Source organism: Ambystoma mexicanum, chromosome 2q (genome assembly GCF_040938575.1).
Source record: "Ambystoma mexicanum isolate Mex_15411 chromosome 2q, UKY_AmexF1_1, whole genome shotgun sequence".
Taxonomy (NCBI): domain Eukaryota; kingdom Metazoa; phylum Chordata; class Amphibia; order Caudata; family Ambystomatidae; genus Ambystoma; species Ambystoma mexicanum.
Genome location: NC_090924.1, coordinates 280,750,015 through 280,771,456, shown reverse-complemented (window position 1 = coordinate 280,771,456; position 21,442 = coordinate 280,750,015). Strand labels below are relative to the sequence as shown.

The window sequence follows — 21,442 nt, the reverse complement described above, 5'->3', positions numbered from 1 at the left end:
GGTGTTCAGTCCTGAAGCCCGCCAAAGGCGATGAAACAAAGGGAACCAAACCTTGTTTTGCACGCACAGCAAAACTCTAGAAGGATCTTTACATAAAGAAATGGCTAAAAAAGAAGACTCGGACCTGTGGAAACAAAGGGGGCTCAGACGCCATCTTGAAAAACATGACTACCGCGAATTAACGCTACCGGTGTTCGCGGTCGGGAAAAATCATAGCAGTTCGTTGTAAAACCACTGCCACCAGCCATTTCGAGAGTAAAGGGTAACATTTGACTGCTTCATGAGTATCTTGACACAGGGGATACTACGTAACCCCTCCAGCACTCTATAGTAAGATAGGGTGTACTGGGTCTAGGAATTTGGAAAGACTAGTAAAGTCAATTTCACTTTACTTTCTCTGGGAAACAGTAGTTTATCCCAGATAAGGTATTTCAACCTTGGGAATTCCTGGAAAGGTTTCCCTGTGTCACTGCACAGAGGGTGCTGTGTGACACACATGAAAAGACGATGCCTATGGAGTTGTCTAAAACTCCATAACCAAAGAAACTAAACACAGAAACCAAACAGAATTAAAAAGTTCAAAGTCGCAAAGTTTAGCAAAAGAGCTGGAGGGCTCTTAGGAGGGAGGAATCGGCACATTTTGAGAATTCTCCCGAACACTGAGGGGACCAAAACGTAAGGTTTCCTCTACCAGAGGCACGAGGCCAAGAGGAAGACAATCATTGCGTTGCCCCTACTGGATGACGTATGGGAGGAAGGCCTGGCCCTGTTGAAGAATCCCACCTCGGCTCCGGCCAAGCGGGATAGACTAGAGAAAAAGTACTGGGTGCCGAAGTCCACTCCCAGGTGCCTTACGGTTGCAACCGTCACTGGACTCAGTGTTGTTGGTGGCTGCGAGAAACAGATCGTCTAACCCATCGTCATCGTCCTCAGTCCCTCTGGACAGTGAAGGGAAGAAGTTGGACGCCATGTGGAGAAAGGTCATCTACTCCGGCGTCGACCGTCAAGATGGCCAATGCGCTGACAATCCTGGCCAGGTAAGACGGAGAACTGTGGTACAAACTGGCTCTGATTCTGGAGTTCCTGCCAGACGTCAAGCGGGTGGAAGCGGTCTCACTCTTCCAGGAAATGGGAGGGAGGGGGAGTGGCTTTGGACCATGCCAGCCATCACTGTGGCCCTGGACATTGCCGACACAGGTTTCCGACAGATGGGGAACGGTGTCTGCCTTCGTCGTCGTGGCTGGCTGAAGGCCACAAATTTCCGTCGGGTCGTCTAAATGAGGGTACTGGGTATGCCTTTTGACTGGGATAACCTCTTACAGGAAGGCAGTTGACGAGTCCTTGCTGGCTATCAAGACCGAAACTGAGACAGCTCGTTCCCTAGGTACTCTCCAAAAGCACTGCTCTTCCTTTCGTGCCTCTGGAGGAAAGGTAGGCCGGTCGACGAAAGGTTTTGGTAGAGGATCCTTGTTGTACCGTCACCCCTCACGGTCCACGTCCAAGGATGCCTACAGAGCCACTGGAGGGCTGGGGATCCCACACCGGACATCTGCACGCCAGAGGCTGCCAGAGGAGAAGGATCTCTACATCAATGTCCTGGAGAGGCAGGCAGTGTTCTGGGCCCTCAAGTCTTTACTACTTTGGTCCATGAAGGGCAAAGTGGTGAGGCTCTTCACGGACACCACCACCACAATGTTCTACATCAGGTAGCAGAGGGGCACACGATCCCCAGCGCTTGCCAAAGAGGCGCTGAGCTTGTGGCACTGCGCCATCGGACAAGAGATGTTACTCATCCCCTTTCACCTGTCAGGAATCCAGAACACCATCGCTGACTCCCTCAGCAGGGAGTTGCGCTCTTGCCACTAGTAGGAACTTTGGCAGGACCAGGTGAACCGCATCTTCATCAAGTGGGGCAGGCCCCAGACCGATCTGTTTGCTATAGCGGCAAATTCCAAATACCAGATATTTGCCAGCAGGTTCCACCAGCCGAGGAGCATGTGGGGAGGGCGCATTCTCCTTCCAGTGGGAAGGCCTATTTTCTGTATGTGTCCCCCCCACCACCCCTGTTGCCTCTCCTGCTGTGAATCATCAATCAACTCAAACATTGTCGATGCAGGCTGATACTAGTCGGCCCGGCATGGCTGAGGCAGATTTGGTACCCGCATTTTCTCAGCCTCTCAGCGTTGCCTCCGGTCAGGCAGCTGGTGGTCGTGGTTTTGCTCACCAGAGAAGGAGGCGCAATCCAGCATCATGACTCAGGATCACTGAACCTGAGGGCTTGGCTCCTGCAGCCCTAGAGTTTGGGGGATACAAGTTGCCAGCAGACTGCATGGAGGTCCTTGACTAAGCCAGAGCGTCATTGACTCTTAAATGCTATGGTCACAAGTAGAAGCGTTTCGCTACGTGGTGCTGGTTGCAGAAGATCACCCCTCTGCTTTCCCTGGCCAAGGCTGGCCTGGCTCACACCTCTTATCTTGGTGCACCTGCCTGCCATATCCAGTTACACCAGGCCGCCTGGTAAGCCCTCCCTGTGGTTGCACAGGCTTGTCAAGGAGTTCCTCAAAAGCCTCTTTTGGACTTTTCCACCAGTGACGCCGCCTGCTTCAGCCTAGGAGCTCAACGTGGTTTTGATTAAGTTCATAGGTCCCCCATTTGAATCAATGTATCAGGCCTCTCTGAAGTTTCTCTTGTGGAAGACTGCTTTCCTTGTGGCGATTACCTCAGCCAGGCAGGTCGGTGAGATCCAGGCCCTCTCCTGCCAGCAGCCATACTTCCACGCTACGAGGGTGATGTTTCGGACCCACCCCAACTTTATGCCAAAGGTTCCTTCAGAATTCCACCTCAACAAGCCTTTGGTTCTACTAGTCTTATTCCCGGACCCTTCTACACCAGCAGAAAGGACGTTGCATTCACTGGACGTTGCTCGTGCTTTGAAGTTTTGTGTATCACGCACAAAGGATTTTCAGAAGACATCTCAACTCTTTGTGAGTTCTGGACCTGTGATTCATGGGAAGGCCCTTTCTAAGGCTTCCATATCTAGGTGGCTTTCCGGCTGCATCATGCTCTGTGACTGTCTGGCTAACGGAACTCTTTCAGGCTTGGCCGACAGCCCCCTCCACCAGAGCCATTGTAGCAACAACAGCGTTTCTCTTTGGTTTTCCCCTGCTGCACATCTGCAGGGCTTCCACTTGGAGGTCCACCCTCTCCTTCACGAGATTTTACTCCATCGACAGGGATTCTGAGGAGGAGTCCCGGCATCCTATTCCAAGGGGAAGTGTATTGCTTCTGTTGAGCCTTGCCACCTCCCATGGGTGTGTATATGGGTGTCCAGCCATAGTTTATTTATATATTTTTTAGTTTAGTATGCATAAAAAAGTTTAAAAAAAAATAAAACAGGGGGTGGGAGGGAACCCTCCCATTAAAAAAAAAAAAAAAAAAAAAAAAAAGAAGATAAAAGCATACGAAACTTTTTTCCGGCACTTTGGTGTCGAACAAAAGGCATTCGATTCTTTGTATTTCGAACAAGCCACCTACAACCGTGTATATGTACTGCTATGTAATCACATTCATGAGCTTGTGAATTCATGCCAGACCCCATGCTGGAGATGGAACAAATTACTTACCTGTAACTCCTGTTCTCCAGCATGGGTCTGGATGGATTCACATGCAAACCCTCCCTCCTTCCCCTTTGTGGTTCTTCTTGGCTCATACTGCCACTTTACCTGCTCTACCAAATCTGAAGATGGCCTCCAGGGTGGAGCTTAGGGAGACAACTGTCAATGTATGAGGCCAGTATGACCCTAGGATAGTGATTGTTTATAGAGTAGACAAGCAGTGTTCATGCTAAAGCAGAACATCTTTTCTTTTTGATCAAGAATTCCCAGCCTGACAACAGGAATTATTCATGACCATGTAAATAAATGCCAGACCCATGCTGGAGAACAGGAGTTACAGGTGTACATTGTTCCTAATGATGGAACCAAGTCACAAGTTAATACCCTAAGCAGTCCACATCCTAATAAGAATGGGGCCTTGTGTCCAAAAGTCGCAGCAGTCAATGGTTCTGACCAGGATGGGGTCTCTGTAGGTAAGTTACAATTTACTTGTGTTGGTGATGAATCAAAATACACAACACCAATTTTACTACGGTAAGTACATTTTTTTTTTTGAATTTCCGGAGTTACTAGCCAGGTTTGATGACCAAAAGGGAGTGGAATGGAAGGTTAGTAGACAGACAGGCTTGTTTGAACCTATGGAGGACAAGGGGAGGGTGAAGCAGACGCACTGCATTTACTTACCCGCTTGACTCCAATTGTCCCAGATAACTTTCTGGATCAATTGGGGGATGCTGGAGGTTAGATTTCCTGCTGGTGCAAGGATTCTTCCGGTCATGTTCAACTGCAAGATGCAACCCTTGGCGATTGTTGGGGAGTTTTACTAAAGTCCACCTATGGTAGGACTGAAGAAGACTCACTCTTAGGTGTATAGGGCTCCAACTCTTAGGTTTTTGGCTGTACTACCCAAAAGGTTTGGTAGCAATGGACGAGCAGCCAGATTTAGTCAATGAGGGAGAAGGGCTGTAGGTAAGTAAAAAGACCTCTGGGCACACCTATAGTCAAGAATACAATTATACACAGTAGATCTATAAAAATATGGTTATTTATTCTACATTCTAAGGCAACTAACACAATATTAGAATCACAGGTAAGTAAACCGATTCACATTTTTTCATTAAGACAAGCAAGTAGCAAATCGATTCTTTAACCAAAATTCAGGTAATGCAACAATGATAACTGGTAAACTTTTAGGCAGCCTAAACTTTATAAAGTCCAGCCCTATCTGGGAATGAGTCTCAGTCAATGGGGGCACTGGGTGAACTGGGCCCTTGGACGGAATAACAAGGGAAGGCAGACACTGTCAAAGTTGTCAAAATAGCATGAATTTTCAACGCTGCAAGTAAGTAAAATGTTTAGTTTAAAAGATGGTTCAGGGAGGTCAGGTAGACCCGCCCCCCTGTCCCCCCCCTTATTCCCCCCCGAAGAATTGCAGACCAAAGGACCAGTGTCCATAGGCCTGGGAGAACACAGTTGGCTTGTCCACCCCAGTGGTGCTCAGGAAGGATTCGATTCAAAACAGCAAGCACGCTGGTGTGAGTACCTAGGAGTGGGACAGTACCTTTTCATGAAGAAAGAAGACTGTGTCACCGGCGGGTCCCCAGGTGAGGCGACAGCAGCTCCTGTTCGGATTCTTGGCCTTGAGGCTGGAGAAGGAACTTTTGGCTGGACCAGGCAGTCAGCTTCTTGGTATGATATGCCCAGCAGAAGATCTTCGTGATACTGGCTCATTGGGGCACGACATAGGCTTTGGTTCAGCGGCTGTTGTCACACGGCAGACTTCTCTCCGTTTCTCGGTACCCGACTTGAAAGGGGAAGTGTCACAGAGTGGGAGTCAGTGTAGGTCCAGCAGGATGGCCACAAAGTTCCAGCCGAAACCACGCTTCAGGGGACGATGCAAAGCAAATTGGTCCAGGTCCCCGGGTATTGGGAAATTGCAGTTCAGGACGATCGCAGCTCTTTGAGGGATGGCTCAAAATGCAGATTGTCTCAAACTGGTTAAGCCCCCATCAGTCCAGATGAGGAAATCTGATCTGAATCTTCCCTGTCGAGGTGGCTGCAGACGTCGTCCTTTTTCCTCTGATTCTTCGTTCTGTGGGTCGACTCTCGTTCGGCTCCAAGACCCTTGCCTTTATGCAGGAACCCGGCCAGTCATGCCACATTAAAACGTTGGGTGGTTGCTGTTCCAAAGGGACAGCCAGCCTCCCAGTCAGAACTGGATTCAAGCAGACATACTGGAGGACAAAGACATGCAGAGTTTGGGTGTACTCCAACTACCTGTCCTCCCAGATACGCTGGCACCCTTAGGCGGGCTTCAAAATGGGAGCCCGGCAAAGATAAAAGAGCAGGACTTCCCCCACAGAGGAAGGCAGAAGGCGGCTCAAGAAAGGACAAGTCATCAAGAGTTGGCAAAAAGAAGACCGGCACCATTTTAAATCAAGGTGACCCATGCGTTTACCGCAGCTGTGACAGCAGCGTGCGTTTAAAAATTACGAAAATCCGGTAGGTAATATCCCCAGCCACTCAGATGAACTTGTCACTGTAACTAGAAGGGTACAGGAGAAGTGGATAAAGGAATAAATTGTTTCCCCTCAGCACTCCACATAAGTTGGGGTGTGCTGATTACAGAGGTTAATTGGGATAGAAAGTATCCCCATATCCCTGGAAACAGTAGTTATCACTAAGAAATTAAAAAAGGGCAGCTCTAAGAGCCCTCAGCAACACTGCACAATAAGTACTGTGTGCTGCAATAATGAATGAGACACCTTAAAAGTTGGAGGAAGGCATAACTCCCAAAAGATACAACCAAAAGGGTTAATATATTGCACAAAAAGGGAATTCTAATATCACCGATGAAATGCAAGATTCACTAATGCAGGCCTCTTCAGGGCACTTCAGAGGACAGGGGAAGGTGAGTTCCAGCAACAGTCTCCGAACACAGGCGACGACGGGCGTCATTTCAGCCACAGAAGCTTCTCTAGGACAGGATCTCTTGATGCTAGGTTGCTGAAATTCAGAGGGAAAGTGACTCGTGGCACGAGTTTGCGACTGCCAAAGTTCCAGGTGCAACTGCGGAATGGCAATTGTTCTGACGAGGTAGCCCACGAGTGAGCTGTCGGTCCACAGGGTGGGTAAGGACGCTCATTTCGGCAAGGCTGTCCTTCACAGTTGTCTGGTTTAGGTGGTGTCCATGCTACCCTCCCTCCTCCAGGTTGTTGTACTGCTTTGGGAGTCTATCATAGATGAGGAATCCATGGGAGGAAGGGATGCCATTGGAAGAACAAATTAAGTCATGTCCGGCGCAGAACCCGAAGAAGCGTCGGCGGAACCAACAGAGATATGCGCTACGCCCCCTGGCAGCAGAAAAACCTTCCGAATAGCAGCTGGCGCTGTTGTTAGAATGGATTTCCAAACTCTGCTCTGATGAGCAGATGTTTAGGAGGCCACCCTTGTTGGTGAAACAGGGAACACTTCTGGGAAGATCATGGTAGCTTGGAGAGCAATCAAGGATAAGTCACAGAAGGAGTGGGTGTGATCTGAGGTCTTGGATGAGCACACACAGTATAAGACACCAAGAATTACCCTTAGAAAGTAGTATACGAAAATATACAATTTATTAGGCCCAAGAATAAACACAAGTGAATAATGAAATGTGCAGTAAAATCACGTCTCCATCAGCATTCAAAGTGTACGAAAAGAAGTAGCCTGCCCCTGCTCCCCACAAAGCCCATCGCCACGTCCTCCCCTGCTCCCCACACGCAAGCCAAACCGCAAACAAACACACCTGCTGTTTGAGGGAATGTTGAAAGTGCAAGTTTCATCTTCTTCCTATACTTTAAAATTAAAACAAAACCATTCCGGAGCAGTTTCTTTTTTAAATAAAAGCATAGGAACAGTAAAAAATGTTTTTTTTTTTTTTTTTTTTTAAGTAGAGGACCTCCGCTCCCGCCCACTTAGACCACTGGACTCAAACAATACACTTTGGCTTTATTATGAGGTTGGCGGTAACGCACCAGTGCGACCGGTGGGGTCCCGTCGACCCCGTAACACTGGATTCGCTGCCTGGCTTCTCGGTGCCACTGGAACATTACAAGTCGTGGCGGAGCAGGAAGTCAGGGGGCAGATCTTGTAAGTCCCCATTCCCATGGAGTAGGACCCCATGGGAATGGGGACTGTTAGGCAAGATTGTGTGCAGTACCCTTAGGGTGCACTGCAACAACCCTGACCTCCTGGCAATAGTAACCCAACCTTTGGTATAAGTCTGTACTACACAGGTTGGTAGTGTGGACGAGTAGCCAGGCTCATCTCAAGAGGGGTCAATGTGAGCTGTAGGGGAGTTACACATAGGTTCACAGTGACAAGTATTCAAGCAAACACTTACACACACGGTTTCTTGATAAAACAATTATTAATTTATTTACCAGTCAGTTAATATAAGCCTTCTTCAGAAGGGAGCACTGTGAAACACCACACAAATATACTTCAAAATTATACACTTTCAAGTTCAGAATCAGTAAATACCCATTTGGGATGGCATACATCAGAGACCTAATCCCACAGGTGACTTCAAATTCTAGAATGCTGTTGACATTAATGTATTACTGTTGGCAGAATTAGCTAAGAGCGCGTAAAAAGGTAAAGATTATTAGAGCAAACAAGATACCACAAATATTTCTGAAGCAGGGAAAAACTTTCAGATCCCCCAATAAGAGTCATTCAGTGGAACAGGCTAAGCCAAAGTCAATAGGCAAGAGTCTATATGGGCTGAAGCACTTCTTTGAAGGTAAGTAGAAATGTCTTTGCACAAGGTTTCAGAAGTCTATGAAGAAAAAGATGAATCAATGTAGGGCCACAAACTGTTAGACTTGTAAGTAGTAGAAGATGCAAGCAACTCTACAGCAAGAGGTAAATTCTCTTAGACTTGTACAATACCTTTAAAATGAAGAAAAGATGCAGCATATGACTGCTGTTCCTGTGCAGCTCTGCAGATCTCACTGTTCCTGGGCCTCAATCGTGGGGACAAGTGGGAGGACGTCGGGGGACTCCTGCACTGGGACGGTCAAAACTTGCAACTGGCAAACTTCACTTTCAGTGGCTGTTCAGTGTTTCGGCTCTTCGCGTCTAGCGCAAATAGCAACACAGCGGTTCCTGGCTGTTGAGATGGACTTTCCTTGCTTCTGCGGTCCTGCATCCTGGGAGTCCAGAGGATCTTCCTGTAGCTCGTGGCCAACTTAAAAGCAACGCACACAAACTGTTGTTCCTCTCCCTGGCTGTACGGTTTCCAGCAGCAACTCTGTGGAAATTCAACCAGCTCCGAGAAGCATGTCCAGGTGGCTTACTTTGGAGTTGATTGGTCCCACCAACTCAAGGGGAGAAGTCGTTCTTGCAAGGGCTTCTCTATCGATGCGAACTTGGTGTTTCGGCACTGCAGCAGGGCTTCACAGGGCAAACCAATGGTCCAGGAGTTTCAGCAGGCGTCCACTTCAAGTTCTTCTTTGGTTCCCTCGTCCAGTGGTCGACTCTACTTTCCAAGCCAAAACACTTGCCTTTTATGCACTTCCCTCCCTTTCATTCCGGCCTAGCTGTCAGTCACCCAGCAGGGTGGCTGTTTTGCCGGACAGTCAGCCAGCCAATCATCACAGAGTGCATTTGGGCCTAATAGACTAAGCACAGGGACTTTCGGGCACCTCCCTCCCTTCCTGCCTACCCCAGACACCGTGGAGCCAGAGGCGGGCTTCACTCGTAAATCCTACCAAAGGCAAAACGAACAAAAGAACCAAACCTGGTTTGGCACGCAGAGTAAATCTCGAAGGACCTTTCCACAAATAAATGGCGAAAAAAAGAAGACTGGGGCCATTTTGGCAAAAATGGCACCCTTGGGTGCTTTACTGAAGCTGCGAACGCAGCCCGCGGTAAATGCACACCACGGTAGTAAAAACGAAACCACTGCCACCTGCCATTTAGTGAGGAAAGGGTAACATAAAACATGTAACATGAAAAGCTAGACAAAGGGGATACTAAGCAGGGGCGTTGCTAGGGAGGGGGTTATAGCTATAGCTATAGCCCCTGATCTTTTGGTTGTAGCCCCGGATAGACTCTCAGGAGCTACAGCCAAAAGACTAGCTAGCCCCCAGTCCCAACAGTTCTGACATTAGTTTAGCCCCAGGTCTTTTCCAGACCTAGCAACTTCCCTCATACTAAGTAACCCCTCCAGCACCCTATGGTAAAATAGTGTGTGCTGGGTCTAGAAAGTTACAAATGTAAGTAAAGTCAATTTCACTTTACTGCTCTGGAAAACAGTAGTTTATTCCAGAGAAGGTATTTAAACCATGGGGAAATTTAAGAGACTTCCTTGTGTCACTGCACTAAAGGTGCTGTGTGCCACAATGTAAAAGATGACGACTATGGCGTTTGTCAGACTTCACAACCAAAAGAAACAGAGTTCAGAAATCACATTAAAATACATAAGATAGTGGGAAAAAGGGTCTCGGTCTCTCCAGGTTTAAAAGAAATCAAACCCTCAAAATCCAGCAAAGTTGCTGGGGGTCTCTAAGGTAGAGGGAATTGGCACATTTCTGAGAATTCTCCATAACAGGGACTCGGAAGCACCATCGCTGACGGTGCAGGTACTTCCATGGCAACTCTGTCTGCGGGGGCTGCTGCGCCTGGCAGGGTCAGAATTCACTGGCACCCTTGTTTCCCGACCACCACACTTGTAATGAGGCCTTTCGTAAAATATATAGTCACTTTGGTCAATGCGGTAAAGTGCCAAATCCTGCCAAAACCTGTAAGGAGAAAGGGCAGGTAAACTTTGTAGCATCGACAGTCTTCAGCCATAACTTCATAAGTCTAGCCCTACGATGAATGGAGCCTTGTGCTCAATGATCGATGCACGCGTAAAAGCACTCGGTCGTGCGTAAAGTCACAAAGTACGATTTCGAAGGAGCTGGCAAAGTTAGGGAGAGGATTCTGAAGGGTGAAAACAGGTCCCAAGATCCAGGGGTGGATCTGCTGCGATGAACAATGCTATTCCCAACTTTCGGAGGACTTGAGGAAGTCGGAGGCCACCCAAGCCAAAGAGTGGACAACAAGGGATCCTCTGTGTGTAAAATACAATGGATGAACAAAGGGCCACCGTTAAATGGTTTTAGTACTCACCACCTCTTAGCTCGGCTTGGGTCAAAACTTGGCAGGTATGGAGGGGTTGCCAGAGGTATGATTTCCCCTCCCGACCCCCCCCTTGATTCCGCTTCAAAGTGCACAGACGCTGTACGTGCAGATGCGGCTCTGGTTTACACCAGGGGCTAGATCTCTGGTCTCGGTTGAAGAACAAAGAAAACACTGATGTAGCTGGTCTTGGGGCACAAGAAGGGACACAGGAAAGCGGCCTTCAGCGACTGTCACTGTCACAAAGAAAGAAGACCTCATGGTACGGCCATGACGGACACTAGCCACGGTCATGAGCTAAACACAGTAATTGCAGTATGACTCAGTTAAAAGTTATAAAACTACCTGAAAAATCATCTGCTGCCACCATTCCACTCGTAGGCACATTGTCCAGTCACCCAAAAATCCTTAGTGGATGACTGGGGCCAGAAAACATACGGACCCGTTGCACGGTACAGAAATGTACTTTGCGCAATAATAAACTGTTACCAAACGAGGCAACGAAATCGAAAGACTGAGAGAAACATCATTTCTCATTACAGACAGCCTGACGTATGTGTCAGTTTCCACATAATGATGAGCGAAAGCGCAGTGGAGCGCAGCTGAAGGCTATGCGTTATTGGTAAAAGTCAAGTCAGGATGCTGAAACAAAAGAGAAAAGTTTGGGGGATCCACAATATAGAGATAAATAATTTGAAAGAGAAATGTTCCCTAAGAAGCTGGGAGCTAGATATCATCTATGCGGAATCCTTGGGAGGAACATCCATCTGAAAGAGCATTACCCAAAGGTAAATAATGTGTTCTTTATATGTATTTGATTTGGTTGTATTGTCCCAAATTACTGTTTCCATCTCCTTTCTGATATCCATCTAGTGTGATGCCTTAACTACAATACATACGGGAAGTGTCCTATAGTACAACTGCTCTGCCCAATTCCATTGCTCGATACTTCTTGGTGAAGCATTTTTAATGTTCATAAATGCTAAAATGTGCTTTGTGTTTCCTTGTTAACTAGGCGTAATTATGCGGATATTGAATTGCTTTTCCAACTACTGCGAGCTTTCACAGGCCGTTTTCTCTGCAACATGACTTTCTTGAAGGAATATATGGAGGAGGAGATCCCGAAGAACTATGCCATTCCTCAGAAACGTGCCCTTTTTTTCCGCTTTGTTGATTTCAATGACCCCAACTTCGGAGATGAGCTCAAAGCTAAGGTGATCTTTCTTTGTAATATTTATTAACTACCTTTTGTTGAAGTTACTTTTGTAGAGTCTGGAAATGTTTTCATTGTTTACGTGTACAGCTGTACTCTTTGCCAAACCGTCTGCACGCATTACTAATGTTTCAGATCTGGGCATGGTATAAACAATGTTACATTTTCCAGGTAAAGTAAGACTTTAACCAATTTCTGACCTAGCAAAGATGAGGTTCATATGATAAATTATCGTATTTTTATTTTGGAATCCGTTCTATAAAAGCAAACCAGTCATACATGAAGTGGATAACAAATGCGAACCAAATACAAACAAAAGGCTCATGTTCTGATGACAAAATTGTTTTCAATTGATTGTATATATATTTCTGGGGCTTGTGATTTTGCTTATATTCACATGCTTTGCATAGTGTGCCATCTAGTGGTTGGTTCTGAGTTTAACATGTTTCAAAGTCGTTTACTGGCACTCATGATGCCTCATGCATCAACTTCCTCAGATTGTTTTTTTTTCTGCCATCATTTGGCAGCAAAGCTCATTTGCAGAAAAGAAGATTTGATTTCGACGCCATTGCTCACATGGCTGCGGACTTGCACATCAAAGTACGGTCGGGCAAAAGATCATCTCGACTCGTCACAACCGAGTGGCTATTCCCTGAGGCCCACATGTAGAATACACCATTTAAATTCTATCCAGGGTATAATTTGAAATTCCCCTGGAGAGACACAAGGTGTGCAATAGTTGTTTCTCCCGAAGATTCTCTGTGGTCTCGGAATGCCAGAGCCTGAGGGCTTGATTTCGAATACAGGGACAGGAATTTACCCACAATAGCCTAACAAAGAGGCTCTCTCGAAGCCGCTGGCCAGATCCCCAGCTCTTATTGCTCAATCTTAGTGCAGGTTATGGAAAAGTCGCCTGATGATGGAGAATCTGCTGAAAGCCATAAACGGCATCAACACAAGAGTAGCTGAGGAAAAAAGCACCAAGCCCTTGGGCCCAATGGGAAATACTACTGATGCCCGGCGTAGAGTGGAATTGCTGCCGACAAAGGTCATGACTGAAGCAAGACACAGGCCCGAACAAACACATGCATACAGGGAAGGGGAGTTCAAAACCTACATCACCCTCCACACCTACATCACCCTCCACACCGACACCAACCGCAGGCGATTCAACGCCGAAAGAACACTCTACAGCAATGAAACAAAAATATTTCATACACATCTTCAACTCTGAGGAAGAGTTAGACGAGGGAAACATGGCTGACGACCAATATGTCAACCCCAACATTTTAACTTCGACCCGAAACATAGCTCAACAACCTCGAAGCGCAAAGAAGTGATTGATAAACGAGTTTGGAGAAACCGTGTCAAAAATGATATCTTTCGTGGAAAGTGATGTAACCACCGAAAAAAGGAAAAGAAACGCTATAGATGGAGTCCCCTGGAAAAATAGGCAAGAAAATCTTTGAATGGTCATTCACCAAGACCCTTTCTCTGACCTAGAGGTTTTTTAGGACACTGGCAATACTGATTAACATTAGGAAGATATAGACTCTGATGGCTTTATAATGCCTTCCCGAGATGAGGTTGACCCACCAGTCACTGCATCTCCAACAAAGGATAATTTTTAATACTCCGACCTTCTATAGAGGGCAGCTGAGAGCTTTGGAATTGTTAAAAAGGAACCAGAATAGGGTTCTTATTTTACAGAAGACATCCTTGAGGACAAAACAATGGTATCCCTGAGCATTCCACTTCTTTCAGAAATTAAAAATAGGATTACCCAATTATTAATGTTATGATGGATTTCCATCCCTGGTCGGAGGATATTTAGAGGGCCCACCCTATTATGGTGAATGGGAAGATTCTGAGGTTAGCCAAACCCAATCAAGGTGAGGTAGCAGAGCAGCAATGCTTAGTTGCAGGAAGAGTGTGAGAGTGGTCTAGGGCTACAATGACTCCACACAGAGCAATACCAGTAATTCAAGTGGGGCAGTAAGTATATAAAATTATTTATTGGTCCTTTAGTTTACACCCTAAAGCAGACAACATTCATAGCTATGTATTGTCATGCAAACCTTTATATAACCTATTTCTGATGCTTGTGAATCTGCTTAGATTCACATGCTGTGCATATAGTCTAACATCTAGTGGTAATCGTGGAGTATTGCATCGTTTTTTCGAAGATCAAAAAGGGACGTTGACATGGGCGTCACTGTAACACTATCCCCAACGTGACGTGTAGTGTACCCAAAATCCTTCACACGCCGAGTTCCCTCAGATTGTTTTTTTCTGCCTTTCTGGTTGGTCGCTTAATGCAGAGATAGTCTATCGAGTTTATATTACTGGTTACTGCGTCTGTGGTGCACCCTTCGTTGAACTTCCTCGACTGTTGGATGACTGTTCGGTGACCCTCTCAACGGCTTATCCAGTTTTGCCGATTCTACACCTCTGGTGACTCGATGGCTGTTTTCTCCGCCTTGGCCCTGTGGCCCGGCCTTACAGTAGGGAAAGTGGGGACACGTTTTCTACTAACTATTCTCTTTGAGAATGCATTTTCTTTACCCCTCTTCCTTTTCTTCTTTTTCCCTCCATTATAGAGCTTACTCCCTTTAAATTTAGCCTGTCGTGTAATGGCAAATTCTTGTGGAAGGACAATCACAAGCAGTATAACCAGCATCTCCCTCATGACCACGACGAACAGCGTTTCACGGCCTGTATGCTCTTTTGGCCGAAGACCCATAAGAACAGGCGCACCAAGCAGTGGGCGGCCTACTCAATGCTAGGCCGGGAGTCACGCTCCCGCTTTTGACGGGGAGTCCATAAGCAGCGGCAGCTCTGACTCTGAGCACATAGACGTAACCGTGGAGTCTACCGATTCCCACATACCTGCATCCGACCCTGATGAGCATGCCGCTGGCATTGCGCTGGGGGCTTCACACCCCAGCGACAAAGGCACTCTTCTCCAGCATGGGGTCTGTCATGGATTTGCATGCTCATGAATATTTCCTGTCATGCCGGGAATCCTCAGTAAAAGAAAAAACAGTTTCACTTTCAATTACAAACTGTCTTTCTCATATAAACCAATCACTGAGCTCTGGGTCATCCTGCCCCCAGCCAATGACTGCCCTCTCCCTCCTCTGGCAGCAATCTTCCGATTTTTATCACACGTACAAGTGTTGGGAGTCCTCATGTTTTACTCTGCTTTTTCGTTAAAATGTCAAGATTATGTCAAATAGAGCTTCTGTGCTCTTTCGTTCTTTTGACCGACAGGCAAGCAGGGATCCGTTTGTCGGGCGTCTTTCGTCACCCCTCAAGTGCAGGAATCGTTGAGTTTTCATCGAAGATTCCAGAAGGCCATCTGGCCTACACCGCACGCCGGACCATGTCAGAGGGGAAAGAGGACGGAGGTTCTCTCTTCAAGCTCTGATCCAGCTGCAGATTAAGGAACGTGTTTGTGGAGGACAAACACTCCCAGGTGTCTCTACTGTCTTCATCCGGATCACAAAGAAGCGGATTGCAAGATTTACCTTGGATTCTCCAAACGCACCATCAAGGATCGACACAGTAGACTGGTGTTTGTTTGTTTGTTTATTTTATTTAGTATAGCGCTCCAGACCCAGGGGTATATGGGCGCTTAAGGACAGGTTACATAGTTACAGAAGATATAGAGAATACTTTCAATTATACAGTTGTGGCAGTAATATGCCATATATGGTATGTACAAGCAGGCAGTTAGATTTCACAATTAGACATTTCAGTTAGAAATAGGCTAGTCTATCTGAAGGTTGCCTTCTCCAGAAGCCAGTTGATGATTAATTTTCTGAACAATTGGAAGGTTTTGGCAAATTTAATATTCAGCGGCAAGGCGTTCCAAAGTTGAGGGGCAAGGACAGTGAAACTCGAGCCCCAGGCTATTGGCGGTGAATCTGGGCACCGTGAGGCAGAGAGTATTGGAGGATCTAGTGATTCTAGTGTTAGGTTTTAAGGTGAGGTTGTTGGTAAGGTACGGGGCGAGGTGGTTTAGGGCTTTATAAGTAAGGCAGAGGGTTTTTAAGTCGATTTGTTTGTTGGATGGATAGCCATTTGCAGGATATTCTTAAGTGGGAGATGTGCTCTCTCCTGGGAATATTTAATGCTGCTCTCAGCGCATTATTTTGGAGGATCTGAAGTTTCTTGACTATAGCTTGGCTGGTACCAAGGTAGAGGCTATTGCAGTAGTCCAGCTTTGATTGAATGAGGGCCCTGGCCAGAATGAGGCAGCTGTTCGTGGATAGAAAAGGTCTGCAGGCCCTAATTAGTTTTCCAGTGTAGGCGGTAGCTGAGGCGGTCATGTTAACTTGTTTGGAGAGGGTGGTATTGGCGTCAAGGTAGAAGCCTAGGGTTTTCATGTTTTTCACGACTGGGATGATGTTGCCATCAATGATGAAGTTGGAGTAATTGGGGCTAAGTTTCTGTAGATTATTGGGGGATCCGACTAGGAGAAGCTCGGTCTTCTCATCCTTCAGGCAGAGGCCGTGTGTGGCCATCCATGCCTGAATGATGGCAAAGATTTAGTTAATCCTAGTGGCGTCTGTGTTGTAGTTGCCAGTGATGGTGAGGAGTATCTGGGTGTCATCTGCGTAGTTGGTGTAGGTGACACCCAGATGGTCCAACTTATCAAAGAGAGGTTTTGTAAATATGGTATAGAGGGTGGGGGAGACGCAGGACCCTTGTGGGACACCGCAGGTGATGGGGATGGGGCCTGCTGCAGCCACCGATGAGAAGACCCTCATGGTTCTGTTGGCTAGGAAAGATTGTATCCACATGACAGCAGAGGGGGAGAAGTGGGCGGCAGATGAGAGATGGTTGCAGAGTATTTTATGGTCAACGAGGTCGAAGGCTGCTGAGAGGTCTAGGAGGAGTAGGATAGCTGCTTTGCTTTTGTCCTTGGTGTCGTCAATCTGACTTTTGATGGCAGCGTGGCTCAACGCCAAGGCCTATACCCCGTGCAGCAAGCAGGGACATGCCTCACCCAGGACTGGCCGGTCCGAGAAGTGGTCTTCTATGTCCTTTGAGGTAGCCCCATCCATGGGGGTCCAAGACCAAGCCAAGCACAGCAAGTCACTTTCCGTCGGGGTCGCCACGCAATAGGGTCCTGCGACAAGCAGGGTGCGCTCATCATTGCCATTGGCCTCCATCACAAGCCATCGCTCCAGCTCCTCCTAGAAGAGGAAGCCGGCTAACACTGGGAAGCTGCGGGAGAAGCCGGAGAAGGCCAAGTTGTAGGGTAAGGTGGCCGACCTACCTCTGAAGGCCCAGGTGGCCCAGACTACATCCCCCTCGTCGATCGAGCTGGTGGCGGCGGCCTCTCAAAGGCTAAAGGGGCTGACCCGCCCAAGGGCCCTCGATAGCGCCCAGAGTGGCCCTTCCCCCCCAGGCGGGAGGCTTCGGCCAAACCAGTGGAGAAGACACCGGAGAAGAGGATGCCAGCCCCGAGCCCAGCTCAGACCCCTCAGGACGGTAAAAAGGGGGAGGCAGTGGAGACCTCTACCGAGCTCCAGGACACGGATATTTCTTCTTCGGACAAAGAGGACATGTCCATTCACACGGTCCTGGAGGACGTGGCGAAAGACGGCGGAAACGCGGAGGAGGAAGATGACGGTGTTATCGTTGAGGGGGACGAGGACGATGACGATGTAGATGCTGGGCCCGGCAAGCCTACTCCCCCCTCCACCTCCCAGGGAGTTGTTGCTGGACATACTGTCCACTCTCCACATGCTGGTGTCGGAGATACAGAAGCGGATGCCTCTGGCCCCAGTGGCACCGGGCCCACTGCTGGCAAAGAAGAGGAAGCGGCACCCCACGCTTCCTCATCAACTGGCTCACATACGCTCCCCCCTAGGGATACGGGTGTTAAGATGGATTTCTGAACTCTGTCCTGGAGAGGCAGAGGTTCAGAAGGCCAGCCTAGTTTCTTGGAACAGGGTAACGTCTGGACAAGCCAGACCAATCGGGGTAGCGATGGCGGCGGTCAAGACTAGGTCTCAAGAGGGGTGAGGGTGACTGAAAGCCCGCAATGAGCACACAAAGCAAGGACACTTACAAATCACTCCAAGCAGGTGTTTATAATAAAAATATAGACACCTTTATTACAAGGCCTCTGTAACATTGACCATAGTAAAGAATCACGGTAAAACTCAAGTAAACCAACACATCACAATCAAATACAATATATATACAATTACCGAAGGGTCTAAAGAGTTAGAAGCACAAAATATGCAGACCACCTAGATGGGGAGGAAAACAGGCAGTGCAAGTAATCGTTCGACCCAGTTCGCCTTCAAAGGCCACCTAACTAGAAGGAAGTCCGAGCCCTACGAAGAGTGGAGCCTTGTGCTCAAAAGTACCTGCACACGCTGGGGAGTCTCTTCAAGGAAATCAGGCAGTTCAGAGCGGTGAACAAATGAGGACGAACAGATCTCCGCTACTCAAGCGCGGCCTCCACTTGTGGGCAGAAGCAGAGTGCGAGTGCGAAAAAGGCGTGCTGTTTAACATAGCGAGGAAAAGCTACAGGCTACTGCAGGAGGGCGACCGGTTCCTAGCGTTGCTACTCACCGGGTCCCCGATGTAGTCAGACCCAGGCTTCTCCGCGTCCGTTTCAGTGCTGGCAGGTTGAGATACGAGCAGGGGAGGTCTCGGCGTCGTGTAGATTCCACGGCAGCAGAAGTTAGTTGAGGATGTCCCAAGCGCGGTGAACCTGCACAGATTGTTACCACAGCAGGGCAACGCAGCGGCCATGTGTATTTCAGCCCAATGCACACTTCTCACTTCAGACCTGGGAATGCCAAGTGTATGAATCGTGTGAGTGTGCTAAGGACTCGGAATACAGCAGCAACCTGACGGCGGTGACAGAGCAAGGCTCCTGGCTAGGCCCAGGGACGCTTCCGAAGGCTTACATGCAGGAGATGATGAAGATGCCGAGAATAGTTGTTCCCACTATTCCAAAGGGTCAAAGTACCAGTACAGGCCTTCTTGTTCGATCAGAGGCAGAATGGTCTCACAGGGCGACAGCAGTGCAGAGGTGCAGTCCTTCAGCGTGTCGGGGGGGAAATTCTGCCGGGGTCGGCCGGGCCGTCCGCAGACCTCCGGGCAGGGAGGCCCCAACTCCTCCCGTATATCCCAAAAGAGATAGAGTATGAGAGACACGCAAGAAGCAAGGTGATTCTGCTGTTTATTAGACAAAACGGCAGGGATGGGTCAAGGATCGTACGCGTCCGTCCTGACACACACACAATCGTGGGGCTCGCAGGCCCTTTTTACCTTAGTATGACGCGCTACTTGCGTCACCTTAGAAAGTTTAGCAAAAAACCTATCTCCACTCTGGATTGGTTACTCGAGTGGTAGGGTTAGTATAGCATACGTATAGAGAACGGTATTAGTGGTTGAGGGTTAGTCAGGTGGTATACTTGGGTTGTCCCTTCAGTTTGATACATGAAAATTGTTACATGAAGACCCCTGGGGATTGGTCAATGCTAATGGCGTCAGTGATGAAAGCCCCATGTTCTGATAGGTCCGCTCGCGAGCCTCCCAGTCTGGGACCATCGCTGTTCCCAGCTCGCGGTGTACCTGTCATTTGCAACAATGTTTCACTATGGGTAGGTGCAGACAATGTGAGGATTTATTCATATGCTGGAAGGCCGCCTACTCCCACTGTCGCAGATGTCCATTGAGTCTTTTAATTGGATCTGCCTGTGTCTTGAAACGTGGGATTCAGGCGTCTCTTTTCCCTGGCTTTGGCATCCTGTCAGGTTTGGCTTGGTCATGTGAGGTGGGACCGTGTTTGAGACAGAATTCTGCACAATTAATATTGTTTTTTCCACTGTGTGCCTGGTTTTAATTTGCAGGTGCGACCTTGACGTCGGCTTGCGGCGTGCGAGATTGCAACATTGTACCCTTGGCTGTGTGCTTTCGCCGGGCTCATTCTGCAGGGTCAGCAACTGAGCTCTTGCTCATTTAATGTTCATGGGAGCTTTTGCTTGCGGCCTACCTGGGCCTGGTGCATAGGTGGAACCGTTGGTGCACTGCGCTTTAGGTTACGGTATCATATTGCTCTATCCCCAGTATCGTGTCTTCGTTATATTCTTCATTATGGTACATGGTTTTAGAAGAAGCGTGAGCAAGCCTTTTTAGATAAGTTCATTATGCGTCTTGCGTTTCTGCATTTTGAGAGCCTATGTGGAAAATAATAAAGATGCACGTCCGTGGGTGTGTCCGTCGCTACGTCATAGCACTGAGTATGTTCTTTGTGTGGATTGGTGTGGGGGTGTCCGGTGTGTATGTTTTGCACAGGCGTGCTGACTGTTGGCTAGGTCGTCATGGCATCTCTAACGATGTGTTGGTTTAGTCGAGTTGATCTATGCCGCAGGTGTCGGCATGGGCAGGTCGGGCTGCTGGGCAGGTGGGTGGGCACATTCGTATGTTCCTGTACCAGGGTATTTGGTCGTCTGGTAGATAGGCAAACTCCTCTCGTGGCGGGTGTCTAGGTCGTGATCCTCTAGGCCAAGCGCGAGAGGGGATTGGCGGGAGCTTGTTCTTCCATTCTCCCACTTTAAGCAGGTCACCAGCGATTCCTCGGTTCAGCCTCTTAGTTGCAGGATACTTGGCTCCTGTATCCGTCGTTCGTGAGAACTCAGGAGATCGACATGGTAGTGGTATTTCCAGCCTCCTCTTATCCAGAGTTCCCTTCGTGCCAAAATGGAGAGGCCCCAATGGGAGATCTGCTCACAAAACACTCACACCATACGTGGACCTATCATGGACCACTGTGGTCCCAGGCAATCAAGACACACTAGACTCTCTGGCACCCAGGATGTGTATTGGGACCAGACATCCCAGCCCACATCCTGGAGGCTCACACAAGGCCTGTAGAAGCCCGCAAAAGTATCTGTGTTTCGTGGGAAAGTACACGCCCAAATAAGGAAAGCCCCGGGTCGGCTCGACCTGGGGAAGGTGAAGGGGGCAAGACGGTCAGCGGGCAGGACAAAGAACCTCGTGGTCTGGCCATTTTGGAAGCCAGGCCACCATTTTGGGCTAAGCGCGAGAAACGCGCTTAAATAGCCAAAAAGAGCTCAAAACACAAAGAAACGATTGCAGCCACCAGTCCCGTCCGTGATTCACTTGCACTGTTCGTTAACAATCCAATGAGTGTTTCTAGGGCCTGTAGACCGACTAGAGACCCAAGAGAGCAGTAACTTAGCTTACAGTGCCCTCTTGTGCCATGTTGCGCGAAAGCTGCAACATGAGAAAAGAACTACGCAAAACAACGTTTCCCGGTACTGACTGTCTTAAGGGCATGTCAGTTTCCCCGTAAGAATGGAGCGAAAGCCCAGAGGAGTGCGGCAGAAGGCTGCGCTTCTCTGGCAAAGTCTAGATCAGGGTGTAAAACAGCAAAAAGTTTAGGGGTTGC

General features: G+C 48.2%; 1 protein-coding gene across 8 annotated transcripts in view; it reads left to right on the top strand.

Annotated features, from left to right (window-relative positions):
- The window catches only part of TRRAP (transformation/transcription domain associated protein), a 2,065,012-nt gene that overhangs the window by 1,029,439 nt on the left and 1,014,131 nt on the right, over positions 1-21,442 (top strand). For all 8 annotated transcript variants that reach the window (XM_069647248.1, XM_069647247.1, XM_069647244.1 and 5 more), the window contains one exon: positions 11,797-11,995. In XM_069647248.1, the coding sequence (XP_069503349.1) occupies positions 11,797-11,995 (199 nt within the window). The remainder of the gene's footprint in view (positions 1-11,796; positions 11,996-21,442) is intronic.